At 41.3% G+C, this 16346-nt stretch overlaps 1 protein-coding gene across 1 annotated transcript in view; it reads right to left on the reverse strand.

The window, feature by feature from the left end:
* VPS39 (VPS39 subunit of HOPS complex) overlaps nucleotides 1–16346 on the reverse strand; it is a 45798-nt gene that overhangs the window by 24983 nt on the left and 4469 nt on the right. The window contains exons 2-8 of the mRNA XM_082388747.1: nucleotides 13190–13255; nucleotides 6500–6564; nucleotides 6149–6191; nucleotides 4836–4930; nucleotides 3799–3897; nucleotides 3258–3350; nucleotides 915–1098 (exon numbers count right to left, since the gene is read on the reverse strand). Coding sequence (XP_082244873.1) covers nucleotides 915–1098; nucleotides 3258–3350; nucleotides 3799–3897; nucleotides 4836–4930; nucleotides 6149–6191; nucleotides 6500–6564; nucleotides 13190–13255 — 645 coding nt within the window. The remainder of the gene's footprint in view (nucleotides 1–914; nucleotides 1099–3257; nucleotides 3351–3798; nucleotides 3898–4835; nucleotides 4931–6148; nucleotides 6192–6499; nucleotides 6565–13189; nucleotides 13256–16346) is intronic.

Raw genomic sequence — 16346 nt, forward strand, 5'->3', positions numbered from 1 at the left:
GGAACTTCTTACTGATTAACTGAACAATGAACTTCCCCTTTCTCAACTACCAAATCTCAACTCATCTGATTTAATGCCTTAAGCAGGGCCTTGTTTCGTCTCTTTATGCAAGATGTAATCCTTGTCTCCCGAGCTAGAGCCCTTAAAGTCAGCATGTCTGTATGCCTCTCCACAGCAGTAACTAAAATGCTTACTCTTCTGACTAAAAATGAATTGCTGCCAGCGTGGTCATATGCTTCCAGGCAATACCAACGCAGAGAGCTGGAAGCCTGAGGCAGGTGTAGGAGCAGAAACACCTGATGTGTAGGACAGACACACCTGAACACACTCTGTGCCTCTAAGCTACAAAAACAAGAGCAGCAAGAACCACCACATCAAAAACCTTTTGATGCTGAGTTATACGGATTATAGGACGAAGTAAAGAATTTCCACTAATTTCCAAACGTAGTCTTTTTGGCAGAGGACACAAAACATTAAAAAGAAGGTAAAAGAAAAGGAACTAAGAGGTAAAAATAGTAGTAGTAGACAATCACTTCCTAATATGTACAATTCTGTTTACATTCTTCCCCCTCTGGGGCAAAACCCAACTTCCTACAAAAGCCAGAATATCCCTTTTGGGTTTATTTTTGGGGGGGGGGGCGGGGGGGCACACCACGCAGCATGTGGGACCTTAGTTCCCTGACCAGGGATCAAACCTGTGCCCCCTGCAGTGGAAGTGCAGAGTCTTAACCACTGGACCACCAGGGAAGTCCCCAGAATATCCCATTTTTAATAACCCTAAAACACTTTTCTACTTACAAGAAGGGGAACTGAGAGTGAATGACACTGGAAACCACTGTCTGCTAAAGCTATGAATGGGGCTCCATTCTTAGAGGGTGGCCCAAAGTGGGAAAAAGAAGCTATGGTGGTCTCACCCATGGCCACTGGGATGTCTGTCCAGTTCAGGGCACACTTCTGTGTGCAGATCCCCTCCTCATTGAGCACCACGGTGAGATCATCCTGACCCACAGCCACCTTTCCATCTGCCAGAGGTGCAACTAAGGGCTCCAGCTGTTTTCCTGTTGGAAATAGCTCTTTGTTGGACCCCTTTCCATCTACCTATAGGAAGACACAAAGTGAGTCACCCATCATTCTCCAGCCAGAGGCATGAACACAGATGGCCTGGAAAAATCAAGTTAAAACCCCAAACCTACAGAAGCCAATAATATTCCTTATTTGGCATAAAGAAATATTATAGAGTCTGTTATGACAAATTTTGTCATCACAACGTCGAACCAGTTCTCTTTTTCTCTAACATGGAGACAAGCATCTAGCCTGGCAACTGACAATGTCAATTGCTGGCGAGGATGCAAAGCAACTGGAACTCTCATATGATGCTGGTGAGAACACAAAATGGTACAGCCATTTTGTTTGTTGGCTTCTTATAAAGTTAAATATACACTTACCATGGGACCCAACAATCCCATTCCTAGGCCTTTCCTCAGGAGAAATGAAAACCTGTGTTTACACAAAAACCTGTGTGCAAAAGCTTATAGCAGCTTTGTTTATAATGTATAAAAATTGTAAACAACTTTGTCCTTCAACTGATGAATGGATAAACAAACTGTAGTACATGCATACAATGGAATACTATTCAGCCATAAAAAAGAATATATTGACACACACACAACACAGTTGGATGTCAAATGCATTTATGCTAAGTGAAAGAAGCCAGGCTCAAAAGGCTACATACTGTATGATCCCATTTATATGACATTCTGGAAAAGGCAAAACTATAAGAGATGAAGAACAGATCAGTGGTTACTAGAGGTTGGGGTGTGGAAGGAGGGCTGACTTCAAAGGGGCAGCATGAGGGAAATTTCTTGGGATGATGGAACTGTTCTGAATCTCTTTTTTTTTCTTTTTACTTGGCCCCACGGCACGCAGCATCTTAGTTCCCTGACCAGGGATCGAACCTGTGCCCGCTGCAGTGGAGGCACAGAATCCTAACCACTGGACCACCAGGGACGCCCCCTGTTCTGACTCCTGATTGTGGTGGTGGTTATACAACTCTAGGCATCTGTCAAAACTCAGAACTGCACATCCAAAAGAATAAATTTTACTGTCTGTAAATAAATGAATACGTTTTGAATAACCTGGTCCTAAAGCAAGATTCCTCACCCTCAAAACACTCCACCCTCAAGAAGCTGACGGCAACACCTAAGGTAGTCAGAGGAATGAGAGCCCTCTTCCAACTTTTGGCTCCGTCCCCCGCCCCTCACAGATTCCTCTCAGGCACCTGTCTGCCTAGTGGCTATGCAGTCACACAGCAGTAACTCGCCTAGGAGCTTGCAATTCTGATGCTGATAAAACTAGGCTCGTCCAAGAATATAAACAGGGAACAAATATATTAACTAGATAAACAATGAAGAGCTAACACAGCAGGGGGTAGGGAAGTGGGAGGTGGGGAGAAAGACCTCCAGGATTGTCAAGTCTGGATTATGAGAGGGGTATGAAGCTAAGGAATTTCTATTATTCTATAAAATGAATGGTAAACCAACCTTTTTTACATACAGTCTGCAAACTGGAGGGGAAAAAAACCAATGTCGTGGATATTTACCACTTAAGAGAAAAAGCAGGTTATAAAACAATGTGTACAACATGAGATTTTTGTAAATAGGGCAGATGCCCATTACCAAAATGTTAACAGTGATTATTTCTGAGTGGGAGAATTACGGATGACTTGCACTTCTTTTCTTTTCCTTATCTGTATTTTCTTATTTTCTATAATAAACACATATGGTTTTTGAAATTTAAAAAAAAACAGTGAAAATAATTTTTACAACAAATATACTAAAAGATTTTGGGGGGCAGGAAACTCAAAGTCTTAAAAATACTTAAGTTAATACTAAAATTAGTATATAATTCCTCAGCACTGAAGCCTCAAGATAGCAGTCCACGATAATGCTACTGGACAAAGGCATGCAGCCCTAATTATCTAGCCCAATAACTAGATACAGGATATGGATAATTCATTATGTAGAGAACTGAGAGTTGACTCTGCCTGGCTTAAGATACACAGACATCTTATATGTGAAAGATGTTTAGAGCATGAAAGATAACCAAACATACAAACACAAACCCTGTTATGCCAAAAACTCTACTTAAGGCAGTCTCTTGACCTACAGTTCAGAAGCACATAATCATCTCTCCCAGGTAGACTCATAATCACCTTCCCCAAGGTAAACTGATGATACTTGCAAAATAGTAAATCTTACCCTTATTAGGTAGTAGTCTCTCTTGAAACCCACACAGATAGCATTTTCACACCATGCCATGGACTTGGGCACATCTGGTACACTAAAGTCCCCCTGGAGAAAGACAGCAAGAGTTCAACTGGAAAGATGTTAAAGGAAAAAAACCATGACCTTCCTGTTATTCCACCCCCATTCTGCAAAATTACTCTCACCCTCATCTGAATACAATTCTCTTAGCACAAGGCCAGGAAACCACCCATAATAAAAATACAAGTCACGCATGAACTGGACAAGGTGCATTCGGAAAAGCTGAGAACCCCCTTTGAGATAAATGAATCTGTAGAGATGTAGAATTGTCTTACTCCTGCCTCTGAAGGCCAGGAGACTTTGACAAGTGGGCACAGGTAACTCATAGGTACTCCTAGCAGAGCATTCATCCGGGGAGAACATCAAGACCGGGCTCCTGAGCTTCACAGGAACTGAAAAGCAAGTCTTTCAAGCTGTGCGTCAACTTAGCAGCAGCTCCCACCCAACCCATGGACCAGGAAACAGTGGACTTTACCTGCAATTCATGAAATTCCCTGTCTTTCCAGAAATAGAGCTGCAGCTTCTTTTTCACAGCCACACACATCCGCAACACCTCCTCCCCGGTCTCTGTGTGCTGGGAAGAGACACCCAGAGCAAGTGAGGATGTGCACACGATGACTCCAGAACTGACAACTATATTAGAGATTTTTCTACCCTGAAAAGGCTACTAATCTGAACATCCCTTGTCATACAAAGTCACGCTGCCAGATAAGCTGAACCAAAGCACACCATTCTCTCTAAGATGCACTCAGAGACAACAGGCTGAGAAGTGCTTCCTCCCCAAGGGCTGCCAGTCAGAGGCCTTGGTCCCAGCAAATGTCATGGGCGTTTATAATTTAGAGAGGAAAACCTACATAACTGCTCCCTCCTTTTTTTTCTAAATGCTTCTTGCTCATGGCTGTCAATACCTGCAGGGGCAGGGATCAGCCTGTGTCAGTGACAGCAGGCCCACTTTCAATCCTTTAAAGGAGTGGGGGACAGAAATGCCTAAGCATACAACAAACGATGCAGCGTCAATATAGACCGTAAGTGCTAAGAAGTGATCAAAGCTGAGTAGAGGGGTGACACAGATTTTGAAGAAGGTAAGGATGACGAATTGGCAAAAATCAGGAGAACTGTCTTTTCTGAATAACGAAAACTCCCTGAAGACAAAGACCACAATGATATGTTCAGAGCAAGAGTCACTTTAATGCCCTAGAGCTATGTTCATGTACTGTTACAGTCTTGATTTCCCACTAATGCTTTGTCCATGGCAAGCATTTTCGTCCTTGGTTAGCTGCCTCCTGAAATACAGCTGTCTGGCGCTCTAATTAGCGCACACACAGGGAATGCAAATGTTTCAGCATTTTAAGGGGGAAACTTCTCTAATACAATCCAAAATCAAATATTCTCTTTGGAGTCTCTGCTGAGTTTGGATATCAATGTTATTCTTCCCATCTAATGGTAGGAATGATGTAGGAAAGGCTGCATTTAGTAAAGCACAAAGTCAAATTTCATCTCGCCCACACTTACCTGGAGGTCACATGTGAATAGTGATGCTCCCTTTGCCTTGGAAACTGTAGTGATTTGTTGAAATGTCAACAGGTCATGGACATAAATATTATTTTCTGTTTGGAAGGAGGTAAAATACCCGTATAAATTATCACAGTTCTCTAGTATAGCCACCTTCAAGACACACACACACACAAAATAACTGTGTAACAACCAGAAGAACCAAATGGCAAATGTTGGTCGAAGATGTACCTTCAGCTTCACTAACAATGACTTATTCTGGTCCATGACCAGTACGAAAACATTTAGGAGGTCACTTAGTCTTCTAAACTTGTATATTTTGTTCCTTTAAATTTGGGCTGGCTTGAATTAAAGAGCTCTTTCACTTCCAAAGAACACTCTTACACTCTGTCTTTCTCAAGTCTGGAAACTTGTGATGCAATATTTGTACAAGAAATTCCTTTCAAAGCTACTCACATTAGGAGGCTCCAGTAAGAGAAAGGAAACCCCCTGTGGATTTTGTACAAACCCATGGCAAGGGTTTCTTTTCTAGCAAAGCCAGCGCAATAATTTCATTTGGGCCTCCTAGCTAGTTTTAGTTACTTTAAATGTTTCTCTCTTGACTAGAAACTAAGTTTAAAATGATTCTATCATTTGGGCCCTGGGCTGAACAGGACAGAGCATGAGGCAAGTTTCTAGTTCTTCTGCTTGCCATGAAAAGGCCTCACTGGCCGCCTTCCATGAAACTATGGCTTTTCAAATAAGGCCTGGAATAGTCTGGCCCTGATCTCTCACCTGTCTCTTGCTAGTCTCCACCATATACCTTAAGTCTGGCCAGATTTCAGGGCCTTTGCTTAAGCTGTTCCCTCTGCCTATAACACTCTGCCTACCCCTCTCTTCCTGTTGAAACCCTAGTCATCCAGTAGACAATGCTGTCCCTCCCATTACTAAGACCCCACGATACTTTTTATAAATTTTCATTGTAACTTATCACACTGTAACATGAGTACTTTCTGTCATTTTGGTCTTCAAAACCAGAACCTAAGTTTCAAAGACAGAAACCATGTCTCATTCAACTTGGTATCCCCAATGCCTAGAGTAGGACTCAATAAATATTGAATGAATGAATGAATGAAGTGACACTTCTTGGAGAACAGAGCGCAAGATATGGGGGATGCTGGTGCCTTTATTACCTGTGTACCCTGCTGCATCTGGTTAGGAATGTGTCCGTTTCATTGTTAAGTAACAACTATCAAATTAACCGTGAAAGGGTTAATCAGGTCATAGCTTTTGTTTCTTGAGGCATGAAATACAAATGCAACCCCTTTTCTTACCTAACAAGCTGACCAGAATCTTAAACTGGGAAACCACATGGATCTGGAAAATAGTAAATCATTAGACTCAAACATTTCTGACAAGGTTTAACAAATGTTCATTTTAACTGCAATACTAAAAAGGGACTGAAAAGCCGATATCAGTGACAAGGATCTGACTTAGGTGCAATCACAATTTCTGCTCGTGAAAGAGGATCTCAGGTACTTGATGGATGGACAGAGATCCCTGCATAAATGGGAGGACAAAGGGCAGAGGATTCAAAGATGAATCAATAATTTTACCAAAGTCCTAGCTTTGACGGGGTCTCAAAGAAGTCAAATATTCTTGTAGCGACCACCATCACGGCCTACCTGCTGAATCTTTTTGGAGAAGTTCTTATTGGATTTCTCTAATGTCACTTCAAACCTGTTGCAACCTATGGGAAAGAAACAAACATTCACGTTTCCAAACACAGGGATCCATATAAAAATAACTATGACAAAAAATGCTGCTCCATACTGCTCTCCTACATGAATTATAAAGAATTCCTGAAAGACTAGAAGCTGGAGATCTAAAATAGCCGGTTGTCTTTACTGAGTACAGTAAGTTGCTTTCAACTCCAATTTTAGAACAGAGGGTTTCATGCACCTTCACTTGGCATTAGCAGAAAGGATCACACTACAGTTTACTGAAGCTGCAAGATACTTATGAGGATTTTATCCTACATAATAGTACCTTGGCAAAGTATGTCACCAAAAGAGTGTAAAAAGTAACAGTCAAATATAGGAGCCCCAGCAATGAATCCCAGCCCAAAGCATCCTTAGACTGAGACAGACTAAATCCCAGCGGTTACCCTGTGCCCCGTATGACAGGACAGAGCGAACACCACCATCCCCAGAGCTAAAGCAATTTAATGCATCTACACTTACTGCCACTCTCAGGTGATGTTACATCTGCTGACACTTGCTAAAAAGGGGAAGAAAGCTATAGACCATAAAAAACACATGAAGCCAGCCTTGCTGGGGTGACCAAAACATTTAGCATCAAAAGTCACCAGAGTCAAAAAGAGAATAATTATCACAATAATAACAGCCGCTATCATTAACTAAGCGATAACTAAGTGCCAGGCTCTGGATTTTAAAATTTCTATGTATTCCCTGTAACTTCACAACCACCTCAAGAAGTAGGTATCATTATTCCAATTTCATACCTGAGGAACCTGACAGGTCAAGCAGTTAGGTAGCAGCCAGTGAGAGAAAGCCCAGAGGCAAACTCAGGGCTGACTTTACGTAAAGCCTGTGTGCTGAGCCCGCACCCTGCCACCTGCCTCCCGGCTCGGGGAGAGGCTATGTACACTGCCGACCGCTCAAGTCAGTGGAGATTGTTTGAGGCAGTCACCAGGGCCCACACCACCAAAGCTGCTCTTACTTCCTCCACTTGTCCCACAGAAGAGGAGATGAAGACGGGGCCCTGAAGTTCTGGGAGATTCAGAAACCTGCCCTGTATTATGCCATTACATTGCACACAAAAAATATCAGCCATTACTGCTTCATAAAGAGTTCTGTACGTGAAAAGGACTTTATTACCTCTAACAATTCTCTTTATGAGCAGAATTATCTAGGGCAGAGATTCTCACACTTTTTGGCCTCAGGACCCCTTCATCTTAAAACTTACTGAGGACCAGAACTTTTACATGGATTATAGCTACCAATGTTTACCATTACAGATTAAAACTGAGGAATTTAAAAAATGTGTATTTAGGGGCTTCCCTGGTGGCACAGTGGTTAAGAATCTGCCTGCCAATGCAGGGGACACGGGTTCGAGCCCTGGTCTGGGAAGATCCCACATGCCGCGGAGCAACTAGGCCCGTGAGCCACAACTACTGAGCCTGCGCGTCTGGAGCCTGTGCTCCGCAACAAGAGAGGCTGCGACAGTGACAGGCCCGCGCACCGCGATGAAGAGTGGGCCCCACTCGCCGCAACTGGAGAAAGCCCTCGCACGGAAACGAAGACCCAACGCAGCCAAAAATAAATAAATAAATTAATTAATTAATTAATTTTTAAAAAATGTGTATTTAAAAAAATTTTTTTAAATAAATTTATTTATTTATTTATTTATGGCTGCTATGGGTCTTCATTGCTGCTTGAGGGCTTTTCTCTAGCAAGTCGGCAAGACTGCCGACCACTGTCTTGAACTTGTTATGAGGGGCAGCAGTTTTAGCTGCCTTACTTGTGTACCGTCAGTGCAAATGTCAGTGAAAAAACAATAATGTTTTAGTGTTACTGTGAACTTAAGTTTCGACGTTGTGGCTCCTCTGAAAGGATTTTGGGGAACCTCCTGGGGTCTAGAAACTGTCGACCGGAAAAAAATGCACAACCTAAAAGTTGAGAATTATCTTTTATTCTGTAGACTTGCTAAGGACTTAAGCCAGGGAGGAGCCACGATATATAGGAGTTCAGACAAAAAAAACAGGTAGTCGGACATCAAAAGACTACTGCTATGTAAGAAAATCAGACTTCTCAAGTTTCTATGCATGGGAGGATGCAAGAGTCTGAGCTCATTGAAATCATTCCTTTGATATGCACCTTAACTATCTGGAGCCAGTATCCTGTTTTTCTCCCTCCTGAATCCCCTCAGGGCGCACAGTCTGAGGCTGCAGTGGCTGGCTGATGGCTTGAGGGCCACGACATCCTTTGTTCACTGATATGGCAGGTGACATTTTTCCTCCACAAGACCAAACTTTGAGAACCACTGCTCTAGGGTGAAGCATCACTGAAGTAAACACCAAGTTGTTAAGACCTTAGATAAGAAGTAAGAAGTAATCTAACTCCTCTGTTTAAGAGTAGACTGAAGTCTCTGAGTAGATTGAAGCCTAGAGACGTTTGTGAACTCACAGGAAGGAGATGGCTCAGATCAGATCAGAATCCAGGTCCCCTTAACCCCAGTCTTTCCATGACATCTCACTACCCGCTCTCTCCCTTCCCTCAGAAAGACAGTCTGGTCGTAGCCTTACTGAGGTTTTGATAGGGACAGAGTAAAGGGACAAAGTAGGAAATTAAATAGTCAATCCCACTAGGGGGCTGTAAGTAAAGAAAAAATTATGGGAGACCCCTGTAAGTTAATGACCACTCAAGAAAGCAGGTTTACTTAACCACAAAACCAAGCAGGCTTGCTCAGCAACAAAACAGAAGCATGAGACATGCTCCAAAACAATAAAACAATGGTGGCATGAGACACACATCCTGCCCAGTGAGCTCAGTAAGTTAATGATTCCTAGGACATGCTCTCTGCACGCACTAAAAACAAAAATATAAGGAAAAAGTGACATTATACTGAAACCTGAGATGATGTGTCATTTTTAGCATATGTTACTACCTTTTTGCTCACTTCCATTCCACCATGACAGTCCTGGCTTGACCATGTAGGGATAAGAAAATTCCTTTGCCTGACGTGGAGGAGGAACTGATGACAGAAGCATGACATCTATTCAAAAATGAGGAAGAAGGTGGTCTTTCCCCCCTCTCCACTTTTCCTTTGATTATAAAACTGTAGCCCACTAAGTTCTCAGCGCGTGGCACCCTCTCGCCTGCCCGCTTATAAGCCTCACAAGTATCCTATTCTAATAAATCACTTCTTATCTATCGCTTTGCCTCTCGATGAATTCTTTCTGCGCTGAGACATAAAGAACTGGAGCTCCTCGGAGCCTCCCAAAATGCCATCTAGTGGTTTCAGTTCGGAATATCTCAAATTTAGAAACGCAGTTAGTTCTATGGCTGATTCGTGGAGGCCCAGGTCTACTTCTGGCCCATAAACAGACCAGAGCTGGTCCAGAACTGAACTGTTCTCTAAGGGTATAGGGAGAAGTGAAGTCTCTAATCAGTTTGATTTCCTAATTATCTAAGGTAGGTTAATATTGCTATTCAAGTTACTTGTGGGGAAACTGAGGAAGATTAACTAACTTGTCAAAGGTTACAGGGTGAATTGGTCACAGGGCAAGGAACAGTTGGCACCAGGGTTCCAAGTCAGATTAACATTAATATTACCAGTTTCAGTCTATACTATGTTGAAAAGTTTATTTTTATAGTTTAGTTTTCAATTCCTTACCACTTATACAGAAATGATACATTAAACAAGTTACTTTATCAGAGTATTTAGTATTTGATGGCACAAAGAACTGATTATCTCTTGGGATAAGAATATTAGGCTCTCTTTATCTCCCTGCTTTGCACGTCATCTGAGCCCGCAGTAGACAGTCAAAACACAGTTGTTGAAAGCTGAATAAAACCAAAGCCAGGCTGAATTTTTAAATTACAGACTGGGTTAATGACACAGAATACAAATATTCTGGCTCTGAGAACTAAAATTTAAAGCAAGGGCCAGCAAAGTACTGCCTGGGGTCAAATCCAGTCCTCCACCTGTTTTCATAAATACGCTTTACTGGTACACAGCCACACCCATTCATTTACATACTGTCTACAGCTGCTCTTTTGCTACAGTACCAGAGTACAGTAGTCACGACAGAGATGTTATGACCTGCAAAGCCTAAAACATTTACTATTTGTGTAAGTCGATAAGGTAGAGGGTACCCGGAGAAAGAGAACCAGTCATGGTTTTCTTGACATAAGAGAAGCCATTTTTGGCCTAAGCCATTTTGTGAGCTAAGCCTGGCCACAGTGCTTGTCCTTGGACAGATCTTAGTAATAACGATCTTAAGGGAACAAAAGAACAAATCTTTATCAGGCAAGAGAAGTAACAATAGCAAAGATAACAAATCAGGTGAAAAGACTCCCAGTTCTGTTTCAGTGGTAAAGATTAGCCTGGCTTTCTTGAGATTTTGCAGAATTTAACCCCCTCTAAGGTGCTCAACCACCAGATCAACTGGAACCTAAGGGATGATGATGTTGACCTTTTCAGACCCTCAGTGTCCAGTGCGTGCTAGACCTCGAGAGGAGGTAGAAGCTAAGGAGAAGCTCTCACTTTCACTCTCTGCTCTCAGATCAGGCAGGCAGCAGCTCTGATACGGAAGCTATGGACACCACACCTCCTTCCCAGGCTGTCACTTCACTCAGCTAAAGCTTGGACTCTAAACTACCCAAGGCCCTTCATGAATATGCATGGACCCTTAGCTTAAAAACTTCCCCAACTTTGCTGTTTGGGGAGACACTGCTTTGAGAAAGATCCCTAGTGTTTTCCTTACTTGCTGCAAGTAATACATCCTTCCTTCTCCCACTCTCTGCCTTGGTTGTGTCTTTTGGCTCAACACCCACTAAGAGGCGAACCCAGTTTTCAGGTAACATTTAGTCCTTTTTTTGGAACAAGTTGGCTGACTCCTGATTTAAAGGAAAGTTGAAAAACTTAGAAATGAAATACAGTAAGTCCCCTACGTACGAACCTTCCAAGTTGCGAACTTTCAAAGATGCGAATGCATGTTCAATCAACGTCAGGCGTGAGTGAAATTGCAGCTTGTCCTCCTATTGTGTTAGCTGAGTACCTAGGCTAACTTTGTTGGACACCTAGGCTAACTTTGTTGGACTTACGAACGGGCTGCCAGAATGGAACTTGTTCGTATGTAGGGGACTTACTGTAAACCCTGTTTTGATCTTCTGGTTTCTCTTCTTATCCCACCACAGAACCTGACCAGGTACCTTCCTCCCTCCCTATTGCACCAGTGAAGGGTAGCAGAATATGCCACCCCAAAATATGCTACTCTGGCACAAGGATTATTTTGAGTTGAAGGTAACTGAGAAGAAGCAGATACAAGAAAAGCTCTCGGCTCTCTGCCATCTGCCAAAGAGCAAGACACAAATTTACAAAGGTGCCTCCCCTCTCCTCTCTACCAAGGACAATATTTAGTCAATTTAGAGACAACTAGAGACCCATATCAGTCCACAGACTGCACCAGAGGAATCTACATAACAAACATCTCCAATTAGTTCCCCCATATATTTGCCTTCCCATAATTTGCCACTGTAGAAACTCAAAGTCCTTTTCCTTTGTCTTGTTGCTTCTCTGATTTACAGGTCCCCATACAATCAACCTAAGATGGGTAGAGTTAAAAAGAATTTTTTTCTCCTTTACACCAGTAAGATACTCTTTTTTCCCCCAATATGTTACCCTTGCTACAGGTTCCAAAGAGAAGGCTCTATTTCCACACTTACATTAAGCTATTCACTATGATAAGCTATATATTAGGTTGAAAGCTAGGAAATTTTGTTTTTTTCTAATACAGCCAAATAATGACAATTTCATATGGTTCAACCTACTCTGGCATTAACAGCTGACTTCTATACTCTGTAGCTCCAGGGTATAATATCCAAACACATCAATTTTCCACAGAGAACACAAATAAAACTAGGAAAAGGGAGCAAGGTACTTTTTTCCCCATTAGAGGGCACTCTAACAGAATAAACGTCAAATACTTTTAGTTATTATTCTACATTTTTACTGACAAAGAAATAATTTGATTAAAGTTTTAGTTTTCAAAGTCCTTGCATCTGACCCCAACAATTTTGTGAGATGCTTTATGGAAGAGGAAACTGACATTGGAAAGGACCTACTCACAGTCACGTGACTGGGGAGAAGTAAAACCTGACTCAAGCCCAGGCCCCCTCTGTCCTAGTCCGTCCCACAGAAGTTTAACAAGACCTTTAACATCAATGGCTCCTAATTTTTTTTCCCTACTACCATACCATTTACATGAGAATTTTACTCCCATTAGTAATATTTCTTATTTCTGGCATGAGTCTCCAAGAAGTGAGAAGGGAAAAAATATCTAGCCCCACCTCCCAGATGGGGGTAGGGAAATACAGTCTGAAAAGAAGAGAAAACCCTGGAGACTGTCACAAGGTTCTCCCCACTTTTCCACTGCACTACCACCAACCCCCAGTCACTCTTTTAACGGTCAACTTTTAGTATATGTGCTGCTGAAGCAAGCACTCTTTTAATGGTCCAGGAATCACTGATTTTACAGTGTATACATAAGTTATATATATATATATATATTTTTTTTTTACATGAGTAGTAAGCCACCTTGTACTTTGTTCTGAAAAGCTGCCACTTACCAACATCCTTCCGAATCCTATAGAGAAGAAGATGACCTTGTTTCGTTCCAACAAGCAGCCATTCCTCTGGAAAAGAAAAGGACTGTTAGCTTTAGTAAGACCCTATTTCTTTAGCTGGAGTTTATAATCAGAAATCAAAGGGTTGAGAAAATGAGTTGCTTTTGATAGTAGGTGTTTTGCAAAACTAAGGAATGTTTATAGTCAAGAAATGTTTGAGGGACTTCCCTGGCAGTCCAGTGGTTAAGACTGTACTTCCACTGCAGGGGGCACAGGTTCGATCCCTGGTTGGGGAACTGAGATCCCACATGCCGTGCCGCGCAGCCAAAAAAAAAAAAAAAAAGAAGAAATATTTGAGAATCAACTAATTGAAAAAATATTTATTGAACTAGGTGAGACATATTAGAGAATGAAAAATGTCCCTGGCTTCATTGTTTCAAAATGAAACTGACCAAAAATTTGATGGAAGTTTATAAAATCATAAAATGGGTAGTATAAACATAAAACTAGGTATCTAATCTCAGAAATACAGCTAAAAGGCATCCTTTGAAGGTTTGATGATTTTACTTTAGGAAAAATAAGAAGTGCCATAGCATATTAAACTTACAGAATTCATTATCTCAAAAGATGGTCTAACAGATAATAATAAGTGTTGCCAAAGATGTGAAGAAACTGGAACACTCACACATTGTTGGCAGGAAAATAAAATGGTGCAGCCCTTTGAAAAACAGTCTGATAGTTCCATAAAAGACTAAACATAGAGTTACCATATGACCCAGCAATTCCACACACGGGCATACACACAACAGAAATGAAAACATATGTCCACACAAAAACTTGTACATAAATGTTCATAGGAGTATTATTCACAATAGCCAAAAGGTGGAAACAACCCAAGTATCCATCAACTGATGAATGGATAAACAAAATGTGGCATATCTATACAATGGACTATTAGACAGCCATTAAAAGGAATGAAGTGCTGATATATGCTACAATAGGAATGGATCTGACAACATTATGCTAAATAAAAGAAGCTAGACAAAAAAGGCTACATATTGCATGATTCTATTACATGAAATGTCCTGGATAGGCAAATCTAGAGACAGAAAGATTAGTGGTTGCCTAGGGCTCGTAGGCTTAGGAAAATGGGGCCGGTGGGATTGGGGAAAAAGAAACGGGGTTTCTTTTTAGGGTGATGAAAATGTTCTAAAATTGTGGCAATACTTGCACAACTCTGTGAATGTACTAAAAACCACTGAATTGTACACTTTAAATGGGTGAATTGTATGGTATATGGATTACATCTCAATAAAGCTCTTATTTAAAATTTAAAAAAAAGATGGTCTAGGCCAGTGGTTCTTAAACTTTGATGTGTATCAGAATTATTTGGGGATTTATTAAAACAGATTGCTAGGCCCTGCCCTCAAGTTTCTGATTCAGTAGGTCTGGAAGTGGGCCTGGGGATCTGCATTTCTAACAAGTCCCCAGGTGATGCTGATGCTGTTTGTTCAGGGGCAGCATTTTGGGAGACACCAGTCTAGGCTAAAAGGCAAAAGGTTCTGAAAGGACTTAAATAATTACCCTGACGGATTTATATTAAATCACTAAGGGAAGTTAAGCATGTACTTCCTCAGCTTTTTGAGGTTGTAACAGTCACTTATTCCTTTCATAAACTCTTGATCTTTTGCAAAATAAAATTAGATAATGACATAAATAGATAAACTTTATTGAGCATGCATTGTGTTCCAGGAAATGCTAAGCACTTATCATAGGTTATAACTACTATCCTTTGACTTATGTCCTTTTCTTAAATTCCCATTTTATAGATGAGGAAGTTGAGGCCTAGGGGATAGGTAATTTGTCCAGAGTCACACATGTAGTAAGATATGTGTAGCAGGGGCAGGATTCCAACTCCAGTCTGTCTGACCCTTAACCTCATGTTACAATGCACTTACTAAGGCATCCCATCTCAAAAGAATAGGTGTCGGCCAGAGGCTGTCTGAAAGACAATGGTTATGTTTATAAAAACAGGTCAGGAGCCACATCAGGAACATTTCTCCAGGTTGATGTCCTTAGTCTTCCAGAAAAAGATAGTGACTCTGTCCTCTTCTGGGTTTTAAAGTAAAGGCAGAGCACAGAAAGTAAGACACAGTGTGCTCTCAATGACATAAGTGGAAATCAGAAATAACACCAGCTCCAGTGGAACACTGGTGATTTATGTCGGAGCAGAACATGGTGAAAAAAAAAAAGAATTCAGTTCACAATGCTTGCTTTGCAAACGATATTATGTTTAGAACTTTACTTATAGATATCACTGTATTGAGCAATTGAAAATATTAAAGTTGATTTTTAGGACACCCACTAATATTTCAAATACAAATAAAACGAAGTAGAATCTTTTTTAATTCACTTATAACATACGGAAAAATCTATAGCAAAAAGGCCACCATAATGTTCACCATCTTCCCCAACCTCTCCACTGTGACCCCCAAGCCCCTGCCAGTTCCTATTTTTCTGTACCTCTTTCAACAGCTTTGTCTCCCACTCTGGTCTGCAAAGCCTATCAATTTTACCTCTACAAGGTACCCGGCAACAGCCCTCCCCCAGAGTCTCTCCAGGGACCCCTCAGCTGGTCTCACTCTATGTGTCCTTCCATGTTTGCTATCTGTTTGCTATCTGTTACCTTAGAGCATAACTCCGACGTTGTCACACTGGGGCTTAAAAAAATCCTCATGAAGCTGTACTACCAAAATATGAAGCCAAACTCCTAAGTATGACTTTTAAGAGTCTGCTTTCCATTTTTATTGAAATGTTTATTTGCCAATAGATGTTTCTATCAAATGTCTACTCTATTGGTCATGAAATGGAATCAGACAAATTCACTGAAATTAAAAAAAAAATTTTAATTGAAATTTTATTTGACCTTTCTCAAGCATTCCTTTGGAAATGCTGAGGAAAAAGCATTTCTCATACATGCAAAGTATTGTAACAGCTTTCTTTTAACTAGTAAAAGCACCACACACATACTCATTCCTAATCCTCAAACTCATAAGGAAAAACAGTGGGGACTTCCCTGGTGGCGTGGTGATTAAGAATCCGCCTGCCAATGCAGGGGACACGGGTTCGATCCCTGGTCCACGAAGATCCCACATGCCGG

The sequence above is a fragment of the Balaenoptera borealis genome (assembly GCF_965194805.1).
Source record: "Balaenoptera borealis genome assembly, chromosome: 3".
Taxonomy (NCBI): domain Eukaryota; kingdom Metazoa; phylum Chordata; class Mammalia; order Artiodactyla; family Balaenopteridae; genus Balaenoptera; species Balaenoptera borealis.